The sequence below is a fragment of the Nomascus leucogenys genome, chromosome 3, assembly GCF_006542625.1.
Source record: "Nomascus leucogenys isolate Asia chromosome 3, Asia_NLE_v1, whole genome shotgun sequence".
NCBI lineage: Eukaryota > Metazoa > Chordata > Mammalia > Primates > Hylobatidae > Nomascus > Nomascus leucogenys.
Window position 1 is genome coordinate 18560737 of NC_044383.1, and position 20708 is coordinate 18581444.

A 20708-nucleotide genomic window follows, 5' to 3' on the forward strand; every position below is an offset into this window, starting at 1 on the left:
GACACTCCACTTGTAAGGAATAGTAACACCATAATAAATCACATTTTTTTCTGTGCCAGTTTTCTACCTTGCCCTAATTTCAAAGATGAAATCACATGTGTAAAACTGACTTTGCAATTTAGCTCTGAAGTCCAGAAAGGCTACCCAGGGAGCACCGTGCCTTTTTTTGTACTTATTCCCTGATATGTTAAATCACCTAGAAAGCTGAAGGAAAAAGCTGCCCTGCCTGAGCAAGTGCAAGGAGGGGGCCATCTGAAGGATAGTCCACCATTCTAAAGCTGAGTGCCAGTGGAAGACCTAGGAGTAATAACAATAACAATTATTATCTTTCTATTTTAACCTCAGATGCAGTGAGTTGAGTAATTACACTCCTCAGTTCATGGCACATTTTTATTGTTACTCCTTCCAATTCCTACTCTTGTTTCGTGTATTTATTTAGGTTCCATTCCAGCTTACGGACTTGCCCCCAACTCCAGCCACTACCCCATAGGTAACTGTTCGAGAATGTTGAATGTACATGAATTTATTTGCATGTGTTCTTACAAATTGTGTAAGCCTATATTATCAATTTACATAATGGTACTGTGTTATGTATCTTTCCCTTTCCTTTTTCACTCAGGTCGGTTTTTAAGATCCAACTTTGTTGCCATGTGTATATTGAGTCTATTGATTCTAATTGCTACAGAATACTCCATGACTCTTATCTCTTCATTAGGTGATTACTATATGCCAGATTCAGTACTAAGTGATTTGGGTATATTGATAACTTGGATTACCAATAACATTGAGAGTGTGAAGCATTTGTGTTCATCAAAAGGGATGTGAATTTCTCAGAAGGCCTAAGAGACCTGGCTCTCTGGAGGTATTTTCTTTCTTCTTTCCTTCCTTCCTTCCTTCCTTCCTTTTTTCTTTCTTTCTCTTTCTTTCTTCCTTTTCTTTCTTTCTTCCTTCCTTTTTCTTTCTTTCTCTTTCTCTTCCTTCCTTCCTTGTCTCTTTCTTTCTTTGTCTCTTTCTTCTTTCTTTCTTTTTCTTTTTTGTTTTTTGTTAGTTTTAAGAACAGTATTGCTCTGTCACCCAGGCTGGAGTGCAGTGGCGCGATCTTGGCTCACTACAACCTCCACTTCCCGGATCCAGGCTATTCTCCTGACTCAGCCAACCAAGTAGCTGGGATTACAGGTGCCTGTCACCATGCTCGGCTAATTTTTGTATTTTTAGTAGAGATGGGATTTCACCATTGGCCAGGCTGGTCTCAAACTCCTGATCTCAGGTGATCCGCCCACCTCGGCCTCCCAAAGTGCTGGGATTACAGGCGTGAGCCACCGTGCCCAGCCTCTCTGGAGGCATTTTCAAGGGCTAGATTGCCAGCCCCTTTACCAGCTCACTGTCTCTGCTGTCATGGGTCTCTCTCTTCTGTACAGTGACTTTCCCTCTCCCTTGCTTTCCTTTTCACATCTGTCTAAACAACTCCTAATTTGCTAGCCCAGGGGGCTCCTTATTTTTTTATTAATTTTTTTGGTCACAGTCTTCTGTGAGCACCAGACTAGTGATTTAAAGCATGGGCTCTGGGATCAGCCCATCTGGGTTCAAATCCTAGCTCTACGTTAACTAGTTGGTGTAACCTGAGGCAAACTGCTTAATCTAGCTGCACCTCAAATCCTCATCTGTAAGATGGGGATGATGGCACCTACTCTATAGGGTTGCTGTGAGAATTAAACAGGGTATTACAGTGCCAGGCATGCAGTAACTGTTCAATAAGTATTTTTTACTTTTCTGGTCCCTTTGCCTGGAATAATGCATATACCAAACAAATCTTGCAAATAATTTCAAAAGGTATCTAAAATTGCTCTTTTTTAAGGTTACCAACCTTAAAATTCAAATTCAAGTTCTCCAGGTCCAGTGATTACCCTTCTGTTACGGTCCTGGAATAACCCTCTTATCCTGTCCCCTGGGTTTAAACATCAGCCACACACTGATGAATCTCAGATCATCAGCCCCTATCTCTCCCTTAAGCCTCGAGCTCACCTTAAGGGCCATCCCTCCGATATCCGGCACCCGTCAAACCCGGCATGTGCACAAGCAGAGTCTTCATTTCCTCTGGACTTGCACACTTGCCTCTTCCGCAGTCTCACTTACCTCTGCCAGTTGTGCGGAGAATCGACTCATGCAGGGAGAGAAAGGAACTCCCCGCAAAAGTCCAGGCGAGAGAGGTTTGTGGCTTGGACTGGAGTTGTGGCAGCGGAAAAGATGAGCAGTGGTCACACAACCAGATTCTTTTGGCAAGGGATGGGGTGAAGATGCAGACTAGGAGCCAGGAGCCAAAACTCCATGTACGCGAGACAGGCAGGGTTAAGACAAAAAGAGTAAATTTCACATCAAAGACTGTTAAGGGCAAACTACAGGGAATGTTATGGGGACCCAAAAGAATGTGTGTTTTGCTGCTTACCATTGCATAGGTGCAGGGAAAAGAAGACTCTTCATGAGACAGTTTTTAGGGAAGATGGGTTACAAAGTGAATGGTATGTTGCAGAAAAGGGTAGATAAAGCCATCACAGATCCCCATAATCAGATGTGATTTCTCAGTCCTCTAAAGTCTCACAGATATATAACACAAATATATACATACATATGTATATATGTGTGTATATATACACATATGTACATATACATATACATACATATACAAATATGTGCATATACATATACATACATATGTGTGTACATATACATACATATGTGTGTACATATATATACATACATGTGTATGGGAGATACATATATATTTATGTATGTATATACGTGTGTATATGTACACACATAATTATGTATATACACACATATACATATTTATGTATATATTTATGTATGTATATGTGTGTGCATGTACACACATATATACATACATAATACATATATATGTATCTCCCTTTTTTAATTTTTAAAAATTATAAGATATTTCAAACATGCAGAAAATTCTAATGTTACAAATCTTCTTACACCTACCACCTGGCTTTAATGTATGTACCCGTTTAATGGCACCTACCTATGTAGAGTTGTATTAGTGTTTCTTCTGTTTCTCCTCCTATATCATAGACAGGTGCCTGAAGGCAGGGGCTGGACATCCTCTTTGTGTCTCAGGAGCATTTTGCACAGTGTCTGTATACCTTAGACCCCCTAATTGTTGCTCAATTGAATTGAGTTCTTGAAAGACCTCAAAGAGACCTTCAGGAAAAAGGCAAGTGTAGCAAGCAGCACATACGATTCTCACAGATTTGAGAAGCTGCAGCTATTTTTAAGTTATATTAATTCAGAAGGAATTACTGGAAGTGAAAATGGGACAGCCGCATCTTGTGGCATATAACATTTAAAACTTATTTCATAGACTGATATCCTTGACTAATATTTCTGATTGCAGAATTAAAGCCACAGGCAACCCGAATCCCAGCTTTCCAGGATTTCTGTGCCCTCCTACAAATGATAAGTTTATTTATTATGAAAGATCTTTAGCTGATAACAATTTACCATCAGCTACATCAGATTTATCATCAAAGGTTTATGCCCTTTGTCGAGTCCCAGTGGTTTTGTCTTCTGCCCTGACCTCCCTTTACCTGCTACAAATGCAGGAAAGTGTTGTACTGCCTGAAATATTAGAATTCTACCATATTGCTCCTTGGCACAGAACTACCTCAATGACTTACCAGAATTTCCAGAATTCAAAGAAGAATTTGCTATATACGAAGGTAAATGAGACCTTGGCAAGCTTTCTAGCTAGTGGTAATGGCATCTGGCTTGCCCTGGATGGTCCCAGTTGTAGATCAATGAATTATTTTCATGCTTCCCCTTCAGTCTCGAAAGTGTCTCTGGGCCAGGCATGTTGGCTTACGCCTGTAATCTCAGCACTTTGGGAGGTCGAGGTGGGTGGATCACCTGAGGTCAGGAGTTTGAGACAAGCCTGGCCAACATGGTGAAACCCCATCTCTACAAAAAATACAAAAATTAGGTGGGCGTGGTGGCGGGCACCTACAGTCCCAGCTACTCAGGAGGCTGAGGCATGAGAATGGCTTGAACCCGGGAGGCAGAGGTTGCAGTGAGCTGCAATCACGTCACTGCACTCTGGCCTGGGCAACAGTGAGACTCGATCTCAAAAAAAAAAAAGTGTCTCCAGTTTAGCTCACAAATTATATGATCACTCTATTAATCCCCCTACCTAAACTTTTTACATCATAGGACCTGCCTTCTGTGGATGGGACTTCCATTTTTTAAATTTCTGTAGTGTCCCATTAAGTGGATTAAATAAGAGCCTTTGATTTGTTAAAGGAAGACACATTAGACATCACAAACCACTCTTTATTTCTGGCATTCCACTTTCTGAACATAACACAAACCAAAATAACCCCGAGATGTTACCATCATGAATCGTGCCGACGTGACATAGCTGCTTTCCGTGGGGAAAATGTAAACCATCAAAAAAAAAAAAAAGACTAAAATTTAAATTACATGGTAAAAAATGTTCAACATTTATAGTCCTGGACCATTTACTGAATTTAATTGAAAACCAGCTTAAATTTCAAAAACAGCAACAACAGTCCAGGATGCCTTTTTCTATTACACATTGGATTGCTCCTTGTCTCTTCGCTTCATCTGTATCAGGTCAAAAATAAAAATAAAAATAATACAACATTGGAATCATGTGAAGTTATAACAATATTTTCAGCCCAGCAATTTCAGCCCAATTTTCAGCAGTAATGTTTCATTAGAATCAAACATTTCCTAGATCGTTTAAAAACACAATGAAAATCTGGCACTTTGGGAGCTTATGTGAATACAGCTTTAACTTCTTATTTTCAAAGAAAAATGAGATTTAACATTAAAAAACTATAGCAATGCCCCTGAAGGTTCTTCTCTTAAAAAAGAAAGGAAGCTCAGCCTGCTGTACACATTAAATAATTCAAATCAATGATCCTTTTAAGCCTTTAGCAATGCATGAACCAATAGGGAGAAGCAATCTAATACTTCATGCATTTAGGGGATTGCATTAGAAAGACTGCTAGTCTGCTTCTGCTTTTATAAATGCAAATGTATGCAGAGCAGACAGATTGGGATCTGTACAATTTAGCAATGATCGAAACTTGTAATTTTTGAAAATGGGACAGATGTCCAGACTAGTTATATTAAGATGCTTCTTATTGAAGAAGAAACCAAACCAAACAAACAATTCAATACCACCTCCTCTTCTAACTGGAAACAAATAAACAAAGGCATCACAAATTAGAAAAAGTTATATACCATCTTGTTTCTTTCATGGATTGTTCAAGTTGAGAGGCAGCTTAGGGTAGCGGAATAAACATTTCCAGCATGTATCACTGCATTACTCATCTTTCTGTCCCTAAAACACAGGAATGAAGGGAAATGTTTCCCCATTCAAGGACCAGGGTGGGCTTAAGTCTAACTTCCAGAGTAGCCAGGTCTCTGGTTCTGTGGACTATGCTCTCCTTGAACCACAGACAGGAAGGCAGGCCAGAGTCAGGGTAGTCAATAAATTTGTGCTGAATGAAAGCCTTTCTTTACTCACTGAAACTTGTTGAGTGCTCATCATCTTTTCACGTTTGTAATATCACAGCTCCAGAGGTTTATTTGATGATGACGAGTGCCTAGAATGTGCCACAAACTTGGGAAATAAAGGTGAAAACATGGCATTTACTCTCAAAGAGCCCGCAGTCCAGTGGGAAAGACAGATAAGTAAATGTATGATTAAGATGAGTGCTAGCGGCTGGGTATGGTGGCTCATGCCTGTAATCCCAGCACTTTGGGAGACTGAGGCGGGCGAATCGCCTGAGTCCAGGAGTTCAAGACCAGCCTGGGCAACACGATGAAACCCCATCTCTACAAAAATTACAATAAATTAACTGGGCATGGTGGCATGTGCCTGTGGTCCCAGCTACTCGGGAGGCTGAGGTGGGAGGATTGCTTGAGTCTGGGAGGTAGAGGTTGCAGTGAGCTGAGATGGTGCCACTGCACTCCAGCCTGGGTGATAGAGTAAGACCCTGTCAATAAATAAATAAATAAATAAATAAATAAATAAATGTACAAAGGCATGCAGAGAGGCAACTAGAAGAGTGGGAGGCACTGAGGTTACAAGAATTCAATCAAATCTTCATTAGGAATGTCTGTGTGTGAGGCCTGGTGTGGGGCACAAGGGATGGAGTTCCTGTAGATGCTAGGAGTTCAGGATGGGGAATGACAGCCAGTTGTGCTTCAGAACAATCACTCTGGAGGTGAGGCAGAGGAGGATGGTGGGGGTTACAGCCTAGAGGCCAGGAGGCTTACTGTGGGCCCGAACCAACACAGTGACGGGCTGGAGAAAAAGAATGCCTGCTTATGAGAGACTCCAGCCAGCTTTCCCACAATGCAGCTACTGCTTCACTTTCAGTCAGAGCCGATGGTTCCGGAGTTCATTCTCACACTGAGCTAAATCCACCTCACTCTTACTGCCATTTGCTGGCCTAGATGTGCACTCTGGAGAAATTCAGAAGTTACAGCTCCTCAAACAGTGGGTTGTGTTCATGCTTGACTGCCATCAGCAAAACCTAGATAAAATATTTATATTTCTCTAACAAACAAAAAAGCAGACATAAGGCATGCATTCCAAAACCTCCCTGGATTTCCCACTCTCAACATTCACGGCAAGGATGTGAGGTCTTCCTAAAGAGGCTCAAAAGAAGATAGTTTAAAAAATTTTTCCTTAAAAAAATAAAGCCTCCGCTTTATCGATGTTTTCTGGTTTTTGGGAACTTTCACTTAATGAATTACCCCTCTTCTTGCTTCCCAAACTCAATAAATAAGGGGAAAGTGTTTCTCCATTCAAGAAAAATAGGGTTTTGCAGCTGGGTGTGGTGGCTCACACCTGTAATCCCAGGACTTTGGGAGGCCAAGGCAGGCGGATGACTTGAGGCCAGGAGTTCGAGACCAGCCTGGACAACATGGTGAAACCTCATCTCTACTAAAAATACGAAAATTAGCTGGGCGTGGTGGTGGGCACCTGTAATCCCAGCTACTCGGGAGGCTGAGGCAGGAGAGTCGCTTGAACCCAGGACGTGGAGTTCAGTGAGCTGAGATTGCGCCATTGCACTCCAGCCTAGGCGACAGAGCAAGACTGTCTCCAAAAAAAAAAGAAAAGAAAAAGAAAACTATTGTTTTGCTATTCCGAAGACACTTAGAGCTCCACTCAATGTCTACTATTTTCCATGAATGAGGGACAGAAAAGCAGGGGGGGTCAGCTACTAATCATGACCTCTGCCCTCTGCTTTTTCACCTTAGTAGACCCACCTCCTGCAGGTACCCTGAGAGGTCTGCAATTCTAAGAAGTTGCCTGGATTTCTATCTACAACCTTAGAAAGGGCCATTCAGTCCAGACTACATTACCAGAGCAAGATGGCGAACCACTGTGGTCCCTGGTCAGCCAGAACTCTGCCCATGTGGTAATGAGGCTGTTCTAGTCATGAAGCCCAGGGATTAATATTGCTACTAAGTTTTGATCAGGAAAATATAATTTAAATTTTTTATTATGAAAGTTGGCAAACACACATAAAGAAGATCGAAGAGGAAAGTGAACTCACATATTAACTTCCTTTAGGTTCAACATTACCAACATCTTGCCGCACTTCATCTATCCTTTTCTTTCTTTTTAACTTATTTTTTTTTTTAGAGACAGGGCTTCACTCTGCCACCCAGGCTGGAGTGCAGTGGCGCAATCACAGCTCACTGCAGCCTTGAACTCCTGGGCTTAAGTGATCCTCCCAACTTGGCCTCCCAAATGCTGGGATTATAGGCATGAGCCACAGTGCCCAGCCTTCTTCCTTCATTCCTTTTCTTTCTCTTACCTTCTCCTCCTTCTTTGCCTCTTTTTCCCTTTCTTCCCCTTCCTTTCTTTTCTTCCTCCCTCCTTTCTTTCCTTACTGTAGTATTTTAAAGCAAATCTCTTACATCATATTCTATGCTTATATTTCAGGGTATGTAACTCTAAAAAATAAAATTTTTCTTATAGAACTACAATACCATTATCATACCTGACCAAATTAATAATAATTCTCTAACATCATCTAATACCTAGTTCCCAAGAAAGTTTTAAAATCGTAAGGCTTGAAATTTCTATTGCCTCTCCAGGGAAAGGCCATGCTACAGACAGCCTTAACAGATTCACTATCAGGGAATTCTTCTCGATACTCAGCTGAAATTTTCATCCTATGACTGCATATTGTGCCCCCGTGTATCATGATAAATAATTAATCCCTCTTTTTAAAGTTTGCACGTTTCAGATATTTGTATACATTTAGCTGGTCTCTTTCATCTTCGCTTAGCTGAGCTATACACATTTAATTCTTTTAATATTTCTTATAAATCAATCCCATCAGCCAGTTAATCATTTTAGAGCTTTTCTTTGAACCTCCTCCAGCTAGTTTCTATAAGCCTAGTAATGAGTAGTCCAGAAGCAGACGCAGCATTCCAAGAGCAGTCTCACCCAAATCAAATCGCTCCCCACTTCTCCAAGTGCTCAATCCCAAACCACAAACGCCTTATTTTCTGTCTCATTTTAACAGAAACAAACGTCTTGTTTTCTGCTTTTATTCCCGATTATCTTTAGGCATTGCAGCCTGTGTCTCATCCCTCCCACTAGACATCTGTGCCTCAGAGCACTTTTCTCCAGATGTGATGTCAGCAGCATTGGTGGAATCAGAAGAGTATATAGCTCTGCCACTCCAGCTGTGTGACTCTTGGCAAAACACCTATTCCTCAACACCACTTCAAGTTCTTCACCTAAATAACAAATAAAGACAGAACCTACCTACTTTGCAGGACTGTTGGAGGGACAAATAAGATGATGTAAATGAATGGGGTTTACTGGCCAGGCGTGGTGGCTCAGGCCTGCAATCCCAGCATTTTTGGAGGCTGAAGTGAGCAGATTGCTTGAGCTCAGGAGTTTGAGACCAGCCTGGGCAACATGATGGAACCTCACCTTTACAAAAAAAAAATTTAAAAATTAGCTGGGTGTGGTGGTGCACACCTCAGCCACTCAGGAGGCTGAGTGAGAGGATCGCTTGAGCCCAGGATGTTGAGACTGCAGTGAACCACGATTGCACCACTGCACTCCAGCCTAGGCAACAGAGTAAGACCCTGTCTCAAAAAAAAAGCGAGGGGGATGTTTACTAACTTTAATGCTCTCTCTCTCTCTCTCTGTGTAGATAGACATATCTACTTAGTGAATTTTTGTGAACTTATATGCAAAAGGTGAACATCTATATCCTCTAAAGACATCAATAGCCTATTTCACCATTTAATAATCACTGCTGTCAGAAAATTCTTTGTTTCAGCTCAATTCTTCTTACCAAAACAATAGCTTATAAAGCATCTTTGAAATGTATAATTTGAATCCATAAATCATGAAAATTTCAGATGTACCTTTCTCCTCTTGGATATAAATCAGGCATGTGGCATTTGCTTCTGTTTACTGACTGTTTACTAGGTTCTAAGAATCAGACTAAACACTATCTGAATGACCTAACTCGGGCTTCATAATTTTACGAAGTAGACATTATTAATAATCCCACTTTATAAATGAGTAGACTGGGGCTTAGAAAACTTCATTAACTTGCCTAAGGTTAATAGCTGATGATGAGCAGTAGGGCCAGGAAAATCTACAACACGAGAGGCCATGCTGTCAACCACAGGCATGACTTAATATTTCAAATACTAACTGGGAACCCCTAACTATAGAGTAACTTCAAAAGGCCTCCTATTTGCCAAGCACTTGGAGAGAAGCGAAAAGGCATTGTCCTTTTTAAGAAGCTCATTGTTTGGCTGGTGGGGGGCTCACAGCTATTAAAAGAGGAACAAGCATGGTGGGAGTCACTATCATAGGCAACTGTACCAACTAGGCAAGGCCTAAGAAAATGCTGCTCTTACACCAAAATTCAGATTCATTAAGAAAAACCATTTGGTGACTATGGTTAGTCATTTTCCCCTCTAATTCCATGGCTCTGGATTATCTAATAAATTACCAAATACCATCAATTTTCCTTTAAACCGTCCGTTCAAACATCCATTATCTGGTGATACTGTAGTTTGGTGTTTATTGCCTCAATCCTGCATTACTGCACCAGATTCAGTTCTAACTGGGCTCTCTGCATCTCATTTCTACCTATTCAGTTTTTGGCACATGTCACTACCAGATTAATCTTCTTAAAATAAAGCTTCCATACGAGCCAGTCGCTTCACTGCGGCTTTACTCAATCCTGGCTTTCAAGGGTCTAAATGACATAATCCCAAATGATGCAAATCCTCCTCTCCATCCAGACCAGTCTGCTCTATACTGACTGTGTTCATCTTGTACACCGTCATTTGTGCTGCAACTATTCTCCCCTCCTCAATTGCTCTCCTCTCTTAACCCTTTGATATTAAATACTGTTCAAGGCTCAACTCAAGGTCTTTCTCTTCTATCCTGACCACCAGGTATCCTGTTCTCCCTCATCTGTTTTCAGTAGATCAGCAGATGTTTGCAGAAATGAAGTATTGCTCTATCAATAGCACTTTTTGGCAATATCATTCACTGATATGTATGTATTATCTTGTACCGTACTGCTACTTCCCTCCTTATATGTACACTTCTTGAGTTCCCATTAAATGAAAGCTTCTTAAAGGCCTGGACTACATCTTTTGTATGGCGTGTTCTTTCCCTGCACAGTAGGTACTTGTGAATATTTGAAAACTGACATATTTAATTGATATAAAAGAAAATCACCTAGTTATTACCTTTAGGTTATATTGCCAATTCTGTGAGCCAAAGAATATTAATGATTTAAGATATCTGGCCTCTAAGTCCTGTCCTTAATAATGTAATAATTTGGGGTTAGGAGAGTTTACTTTTTCATGCCCCAATTTTCTCATTTATAAAGTAAGAATTTAAAAGTCAGATAATTCAGAGCACCTGAATACATGAATGCTGATTTATTAAATGCTTTGCCATTAGTCAACACCTTGACAGATGATTTTCTAAGAATATAAAATTCAACACAACATTATGGTATCACAAGTCAGTTTATGTGTCTTAACTAGATACAGAGTGTTCCATTTCTAGCAAAAGTAAGTAGAGAAAATAACCTCAAAACAAGTTTTCACTTAGGTATAGAAAGTTTCAACAGAATATCAATTCCATCCTAACAGTGAGAAAAAAAAAAAACTGCATAACTTCTTGAGCCCATTAGAACTAATGGGTGACAAGCCTCTCTGAGAAGAGATGGAAAAACGAACTGTTTTCAGTTTTGGCAGAATACAGAATGGATAGGTAATCATCATAAAAGCAGGTGTATTAGATATGGCTCTGCAGAGAAACAGAAGGATACATAGGGTGTGTGTGTGTGTGTGTGTGTGTGTGTGTGTGTATGAAGAGATTTATTAATTAGATAGGAGGCTGAGAAGTCCCACAGTCTGCCATGGGCAAGGTGGAGACCCAGGAATCCAGGTCTGAACCCCTGAGAACCAGGAGTGCCAAGGGCAGGATAGATGTCTCAGCTCAAGCAGAGAGGGGGCAATTCCAACCTTCCCCTGCCTTTTGTTCTATTCAAGTCCTCAACAGACTGGACGATGCCTACCCCTACTAGACAGGGCCCTCTGCTTTACTTAGTTCACCAATTCAAATGCAAATCTCTTCTGAAGACACCCTCACAGAAACACCCAGAAATACTGTTTAATTACATATCTGGACATCCTATGGCCCAGTCAAGTTGACACAGAAAACTAGCCATCCCAGCAGGTAAAAAGAGAACAGCTGAGGCCTGGTGCGGTGGCTCATGCCTGTAATCCCAGCACTTTGGGAGGCTGAGGCGGGCAGATCACGAGGTCAGGAGTTCAAGACCAGCCTGGCCAAAATGGTGAAACCCTGTGTCTACTAAAAATACAAAAATTAGCCAGGTGTGGTGGTGGGCGCCTGTAATCCCAACTACTTGGGAGGCTAAGGCAGGAGAATCGCTTGAACCCGGGAGGCGGAGGTTGCAGTGAGCCAAGATCACACCACTGCACTCCAGCCTGGGCAACAGAGCAAGACACCATCTAAAAAAAAAAAAAAAGAAAGAAAGAAAAGAAAAAAAGAAAAAAAAAGAAAACAGCTGAAATTTTAATGAATTCTTAAAGTCCAAGAGTAGCAGTTGAGAAACAAAGCAATCAACAGACACAAAAGAAGTCCATACTCACTTCCTTGCTCTTCTCCAAGGGTCTCTACTAGGTGCTAACTAAAAAGACTGGGGCAGGGCAAGAGAACTGAGAGACTCTGTATGTGGCACAAAGTCACAGACTTCTCTGATACATGAGCCCTTCTCTTACGTGAAAGTCATAAGTTCAATGAGAAGAGGCCCAAGAAAAGATGCACTGCCTTTGGTAGAAAGGTGAAAGCAAGAGCTGTCTCCCACTCGAGGAAGGGCAGAAAATGAGCTCAGTCCAGGATCTTGCACCGATACAAAGCAGAGATCTGCCACTACTGGGGAAGGGGGCTGAATTACTGAGAAATCCATCCACCCCTGGAGTCTAGGAGCTCAGGGCCAAAGACCCAGGCTGGAGGATGAAAACTAAAAAAACACCCTCTTACTCCATGACGAGCTATAACAAGCAACAGTCAATCACTAGGGGAGGTCAAAAAGAGCATGGGTCAGATTCCTTCTGTGGCACAGATATGAAGACTTGCTGAAATCTGAGCATGGAGGGAAACACTAAGGAAAAACCCTTCCACAATTCAGGCCTCACATGAAGCACAAAGCACAGCAGCCCACTCCTGCAGTGAATGGAAGTCTGGTGCATTGTAAGTATAGCATCAACAAATCCAAACCCAGTTCAGCCACTGACTAGACTGCCCCAACCTCCCTCCACACTAATGACTGGACACAAAAAATGTGCCTATTTCTGGATAGAAGTATGACTTATCTAAGTTTATTTTACAGACAATATTTGGCATACAATCAAGAAATACAAAACACACAGACAAGAATGAAAAAAAGCTGTTAACAGACTCACAAAGCTATTAACAGACCTAGACTTGAATGTCAGAACTGTCAGACAAGGAATTGAAAGTAACTATAACTACTATGTTAAAGGATTTCATGGAAAAGGTAGACAAAATGCATCAAAAGATAAAAAATGTCAGCAGAGCTGGGTGCAGTGGCTCATGCCAGTAATCCCCACACTTGGGGAGGCTGAGGCAGGCGGATCACCTGAGGTCAGGAATTCAAGACCAGCCTGGCCAACATGATGAAACCCTGTTTCCACTAAAAAAATACAAAAATTAGCCAGCCACGGTGGTGGGTGCCTGTAATCCCAACTACTCAGGAGAGTGAGGCAGGAGAATCGCTTGAACCCAGGGGGCGGAAGTTGCAGTGAGCTGAGATCGCACCACTACACTCCAGCCTGGGTGACAGAGCGAGACTCTGTCTCAAAAAAAAAAAAAAAAAAAAAAAAAAAAAGTGAGTAGAGAGATGGAAACCAGAACAAAGAGTTACATGAAAATGCTAGAAATAAAAAACATGATATTAAAGACAAAGAATTTCTTCAACAGGCATTGAGCACACTAGACAGGGCTGAGAAAAGAATCAGTGAACTTGAAGATAGGTCAATAGAAATTATCCAAAATGAAAGACAAAAAATAAGAAAGCAGAGCATCCAAGTGCCGTGAACAAATAAAATGGTTAAATATATCTGTAATTTGAGTCCCAGAAGGAAAGGGGAGGAGGGGAGCATGGAGTAGGATAAATATTTGAAGAAATGATGGCTGAAAATTTTCAAAATTCGTTTTTTAAACTATGATTTTTTCTTTTTTTTCAGCCCACTTGAGGAGACAGACCAAAACTGATTTAAAAAAAAAGAAAAAAAGGATCAGAGAAATTAAGAGGCCCCCAAAAAGATAAAGAAAATCACTTCTAGACACATCAAACTGCTAAAAATTAAAGACAATGAAAAAATCTTGAAGGCAGCCAGAGAAACTATACAAGCCAGAAGATAACTGAGTGACTTCATTAAAGTGCTGAAGAAAAAAGAAGTTATCCAACATAGATTTATATACCCAGCAAAAGTATATTTCAAAAACAAAACACTTTTTCAGACAAATAAAAACTGACATAATTCATTGCTATTTTATAGCACAGGTCTAATAGCAATGAATTATGCAATTCATATTGCATAATTCATTGCTATTAGACCTGTGCTATAAAAAAATTAAAGGAAATTATTTAGAAAGAAGAAATATGATACCAGAATGAAATTTGATTCTACATAAAGAAGAAAGGGCACCAGGATGTGAATAAACGTAATAGATATTGTTATGATTTTTCATAACAATCTCTTTAATCTCTTTAGAAGGTAACTGACAGTGTAAAGCAAGGGTTGGCAAGCTAGAGCATGAGGATAAATATAGTTATATTGGTACACAGCCACACACATTCATTTATGTGTATTTTCTTTTCCTTTTTTTTTGAGACAGTCTCACTCTGTTGCCCAGGCTGGAGTGCAGTGGCACAATCTCGGCTCACCATAACCTCCCCTTCCTGGGTTCAAGATTCTCCTGTCTCAGCCTCCCAAGTAGCTGGGAGTACAGGCATGCGTAGTCCTGGCTAATTTTTGTATTTTTAGTAGAGACAGTGTTTTGCCATGTTGGCCAAGCTGGTCTCAAATTCCTGACCTCGAGTGATCCATCCACCTCAGGCTCCCAAAGCGTTGGGATTACAGGCCTCATTTATGTGTATTTTCTATAGCTGCTTTCATGCTATAATGGTAGAGGTGAGCAGTTGCAACAGAAACCCTATGGTCTGGAAAGCCCAAAATATTTATAGGCATACCTCATCTTATTGCACTTCACTTTATTGAACTTCCTAGATATTGTGTTTTTTATAAATTGAAGGCGTATGGCAAACTTACATGGAGCAAGTCTATCAACACCAATTTTTTCCAACAGCATGTGCTTACTTTGTTTCTCTGTGTCACACTTTGCTAATTCTCAAAATATTTCAAACTTTTCCATGATTATTATATCTGTTATGGTGATCTGTGATCAGTGATATTTGCTGTAACTATTGTAATTGTTTGGGGGCATCACAAACCACACCCATATAAGACAGCAAACAATTTATTAGTGTTATGTGTGTTCTGACTGCTCCACTGACCAGCCATTCCCCCACCTCTCTCCCTCTCCTCAGACCTCCCTATTCTCTGAGACACAACAGTATTGAAATTAGGGCAATTAATAACCGTACTATGGCTTCTATGTGCTCAAATAAAAAGAAGTGCACCTCTCATTTTATTTTGAGAAATGGTCTTGCTCTGTCATCCAGGACGGAGTACAGTGGTGTGATCTCTACAACCTCCACCTCCTGGGTTCAAGCAATCCTCCTGCCTTGGCCTCTTAATGTGTTGGAATTATAGGTGTATGCCACTGTGCCTGGCCTACATCTCTCATTTTAAATCAAAAGCTAGAAATGATTAAGCTTAGTGAGGAAGGCATGTCAAAAGCCAAGATAGTCTGAAAGCTAGGCCTCTTGCACCAGTCAGCCAAGTGGTGAATGCAAAGAAATATATCTTGAAGCAAATTAAAAGTTCTACTCCAGTGAACACACAAATAATAAGAAAGCAAAACAGCCTTATTGCTGATATGGATAAAGTTTCAGTGGTCTAGATAGAAGATTAAACCAGCCACAACATTCCCTGAAGCCAAAGTCTAATCAAAAGCAAGTCCCTAACTATCCTCAATTCTATGAAGGCTGAGAGAGGTGAGGAAACTATAGAAGAAAAGTTGGAAGCTAGCAGAGGTTGGTTCATGAGGTATAAGGAAAGATGCCACTCCGTTACATAAGAGTACGGCCGGGCGCAGTGGCTCACGCTTGTAATCCCAGCACTTTGGGAGGCCGAGGCGGGTGGATCACGAAGTCAGGAGATCGAGACCAGGTGAAACCCCGTCTCTACTAAAAATACAAAAAATTAGCTGGGTGTGGTGGTGGGTGCCTGTAGTCCCAGCTACTCGGAGAGGCTGAGGCAGGAGAATGGCGTGAACCCGGGAGGCGGAGCTTGCAGTGAGCCGAGATTGCGCCACTGCACTCCAGCCTGGGCGACAGAGCAAGACTCCGTCTCAAAAAAAAAAAAAAAAAAAAAAAAAAAAGAGTACGAGGTGAAGTAGCAAATGCTGATGTAGAAGCTGCACAAGTTATCCAAGAGATCTACATAGTATCATTGATGAAGGTGGCTACACTAAACAACAGATTTGCAATGTAGATGAAACAGCCTTATATCGAAAGAAGATGCCATCTAGGACTTTTGTAGCCAGGGAGGAGAAGTCGATGCCTGGCTTCAAAGCTTCAAAAAATAGGCTGACTCTCTTGTTGGGGGCTAATACAGCTAGTGATTTAAATTGATGCCAATGTTCATTTACCATTCTGAAAATCCTAAGTCCCTTAAGAAGTATGCTACATCTACTCTGCCTGTGCTCTATAAATGAAACTACAAAGTTTAGATGACAGCACATCTGTTTACAGAACAGTGGACCAAATATTTTAAGCCCATTGTTGAGACCTACTGCTAAGAAAAAGAATTCCTTTCAAAGTATTACTGCTCACTGGCAATATACCTGGTCACCCAAGAGCTCTGATGGACATGTACAAAAAGATTAATGTTGCTTTCATGCCTGCTAACACAACATCTATTTTTCAGAAAATGGATCAAGGAGTAATTTCAACTTTCAAGCCTTATTATCGAAGAAATACATTTCATAAGGCTATAACTGGCATTGAAAGTGGGTCCTCTGGATGGATGGATCTGGACTAAGTAAATTGAAAACCTTTTGGAAAGGATTCACCATTCTAGGTGCCATTAAGAACATTCATGATTCACGGGAGGTCAAAATATAAATATTAACAGGAATTTGGAAGAAGTCGATTCCAACCCTCATGGATGACTTGGAGAGGTTCAAGACTTCAATGGAGGAAGGAACCACAGATGTGGTAGAAATAGCAAGAGAACCAGAATTAAAAGTGAAGTGAGGCCTGAAGACATGACTGTATTGCTGCAATCTCACGATAAAACTGGGAACAGATGAGCAATTTCTTCTTCTGGATGAGCAAAGATTCCATCTCAGGAAATGAGATGGAATCTACTCCTGGTGAAGACACTGTGAAAATTGTTGAAATAACAACAATGGACTTAGAATATTATATAAACTTAAGTTGTTAAAGCAGAGCAGGGTTTGAGAGGATTGACTCCCAATTTTCAAAGAAGTTCTACTGTGCATAAAATGCTGTCAAAAAGCATCACACACTATAGAGAAATCTTTCATTAAAGGAAGAGTCAACTGATGTTGCAATCTTCACTGTTGTTTTAAGAAACTGCCACAGCCACCCTAAGCTTCAGCACCTGACTCCTGATCTGTCATCAATAAGAAAAGACCTTCCACCAGCAAAAATATTATGACTCACTGAATGCTCAAATGATTGTTAGCATTTTTTAGTAATAAAGCATTTTAAAATTAAGGTATGTATTTTTTTTAGACATAAAACTATTGCACACTTAACAGACTACGGTGTGGTATAAGCAGAACTTTTATATGCACTGGGAAGCCAAAAGACTTGTGTGACTCACTTTATTGTGATATCCACTTCTTGCATATTTGTATTATTGTGGTGGTCTGGAACCAAACCCACAGTATCTCCAAGGTATGCCTGTACTATCTAGCGCTTTACAGAAAATGTTTGCGGACCCCAGCCAGCAGCAATAAGGTAAAAACAAACAACAACAAACCCAATGTATTATAGGGTTTCTAACATGTAAAATTATATGTATAAAAACAATAGCATAAAAATTAGGAGACAGAAATGAAAATATACTCTTGTAAGGTTTCTACATTACCCATGAGGTGGTAAAATACTATTTGAAGGTAATCTGTGATAAGTTAAAGATGTATATTATAAATCCTACATAAAACAGAAAAAAAAATTTAAGAGGTATAACTAAAAAGCCAGTAGATATAATGAAATACAAAAAAAGTATTCAGTACTAAAGAAAATGGTAAAAGATGAAAAAAGAACAATGAAAAGATGGCTCACATATAAAACAAATGAAAAGATGGTATAGCAAATCAAATAATGTGTATAATTACATTAAATGTAAATGGTCTAAACACTCCAACAAAAAGGTTGAGATTATCAGATTAAATAATAAATCAAGACCCAGATATATGCTCCCTATAAGACACCCACATTAAGTATAAGGAAACATAACATCTAAAAGTTAAAAAAAAAAAAAGAAAAAATATGTACCATAAAAACACTAATTTTAAAAAGCCAGAGTGGTTATGTTAATAGCAGACACATCCAGAAAAATATTTAGAAAAAGAAATACTATCAGGAATGAATGCAGACATTCATAATGACAGATCAATCTATCAATAAGACATAATTTTAAATGTATATGCTCCTAATAATAAAGCTCTCATACAAATATAGCAAAAAGAGGTGATAGAACTGAAAGAAAGGCTGGGTGTGATGGCTCATGCCTATAATCCTAGCATTTTGGGAGGCTGAGGCAGGCAGATCACTTGAGGTCAGGAGTTCAATACCAGCCTGGCAAACACGATGAAACCCTGTCTCTACTAAAATAAAAAAATTAGCTGGACATGGTGGCTGGCACCTGTAATCTCAGCTACTTGGGAGGCTGAGGCAGGAGAATCGCTTGAACCCAGGAGGTGGAGGTTGCAGTGAGCCAAGATCATGCCACTGCATTCCAGCCTGGGGAACAGAGTGAGCCTCCTTCTCGGAAAAAAAAAAAAAAAAAAAAAGAACCGAAAGAAGAAACAGACAAGTCCAACATTATAACTGGAGATTGCAGGTCTCCTCTCACTGTAACTGATAGGCAAAGTAGACCAAAAACAGAAAACAAAACAAAGCAAAACAAACCCCATTAAGGCTATGGAAGACCTGAATAACACAAGCAACAAGCTTGACCTAATTGATATTTACAGAATGATCCACCCAACAACCATGAAAGCACATTCTCAACCAATGTACATGGAACAAATTCCAAGGTAGACCATTTCTGAGTCATTAAACAAGTCTTAATAAATTTATAAGAATGGAAATCACACATTTTATGTTCATCATGTATTTTATATTCTTTCACCACAATGAAATTAAACAAGACATCAACTAGATAATTTTAAACAGAAAACCCTCTAATATTCAGAAAGTAAATGATATACTTCTAAGTAATAGGTAAAGTGAAATATCATAATGGAAATTATTTTAAATTGAATCACAACTTATTATAACTTATGAGATGCAGCTAAAGCAGTGCTCAAAGAAAAACTGATAAGATTAAATGCTTAAGTTTGAAAAGTGACCTAAGTCTCTACTTTAAAACTAGAAAAAGAGCAAGTTAAACCTCAAGCTGGCTCACTGAACTATACACTTAAAATGGTGAATTTTGTTGCATATAAATGTGACTTTTTAAAAATTCCTTTAAAAAATAATTGAACTTATACTAAGGAAATTCACCAGGGTCCAAAATAAAGAACGATCTGAAAACCGGAGTGGTAAACACACTTCTTGATGCTACAGCAATCCAGATACTGCGGGAGGGAGGCAAGATTTACTCCTCTCTGTAACCAAAGGGTTTGCATTTTAAGTGGGGATGGAAATGCAGTGTGGATCTTGAGAGGTAGGTTTTGGAACTGTGACACCCGCAAACACAGGCATAAAACTGGTACCCTTAAAGGACTATACATTTAATAAAGTGGTAGACTACAACACAACTTACCACAAACACAGGGCAAAAACAAGGAAGCTTTTCTTTATTGACTTAGGCTTTAAATTAAACAAAACACAACACAACAATAATAAAACATCTCTGCAATGATCATTTACAATGAGGATTTTGGAACAGTGATCTCTCTGGTTATTGACTTAGGCTTTAAATTAAACCAAACACAACACAACAATAATAAAACATCTCTGCAGTGATCATTCACGATGAGGATTTTGGAACAGTGATATCTCTGGTGTGCCTAGCAGAAACAATCCCAAAATCTCTCTGGAAGGACACTCTCAACCCAAGCACACACACTCCCATAAAGTCTCACTGAATTACCTCGTAATCCCAGTTTGCAACACAAAGAACACAAGGTAGGACCCAATCTGCCTTGGCTGAGAATTGGGAGATTCAACAAGCAATATGAGAGCATACTCCATAAGCATTTCAGATAACTGAGTTAACAGAGACTATTAGACTAAATAGACAATAAGACTAAATAGATTAGTAGGCTACATAGAAAATTAGAGTAAAAAATACATATAACCCTAAGAAATCAGAGAAAAGTTCATTAAAACCATATTGTGATAAAGTAAACATGTGCCAATGGTTAAGAAGAAAACGTAAAATACTTTGTGGTGATAAGGATGTGGAACCATCAGAATTCCCATATGCTGCTGGTACAGCAACTTAGAAAAACTGCTTGCAGTATCTACCAAAGCTTAACATGTGTATACTTTACAACCTAGATTCCAGTCTTAGAAATATCCATCAGAGGCTGGTTGCGGTAGCTCACGCCTGTAATCCCAGCATTTTGGGAGGCTGAGGCAGGCAGATCACTTGAGGTCAGGAGTTTGAGACCAGCCTGGCCAATATGGTGAAACCCTGTCTCT

At 39.9% G+C, this 20708-nt stretch overlaps 1 protein-coding gene across 3 annotated transcripts in view; it reads right to left on the bottom strand.

Annotated features, from left to right (window-relative positions):
* Positions 1–4287: 4287 nt before the first annotated feature.
* Positions 4288–20708, bottom strand: part of TRUB1 (TruB pseudouridine synthase family member 1) — a 59516-nt gene continuing 43095 nt past the window's right edge. The window contains exons 8-9 of one of the 3 annotated variants that reach the window (XR_004028680.1): positions 5284–5665; positions 4291–4638 (exon numbers count right to left, since the gene is read on the bottom strand). Coding sequence is in view for 1 of the 3 variants with exons in the window: in XM_030806651.1 (XP_030662511.1) it covers positions 5649–5665 (17 nt within the window). In the remaining 2 variants the exon portion in view is untranslated. Of the gene's footprint in view, positions 5666–20708 lie in introns of all 3 variants that reach the window. The other 2 variants (XR_004028681.1, XM_030806651.1) reach the window with 2 other exon arrangements.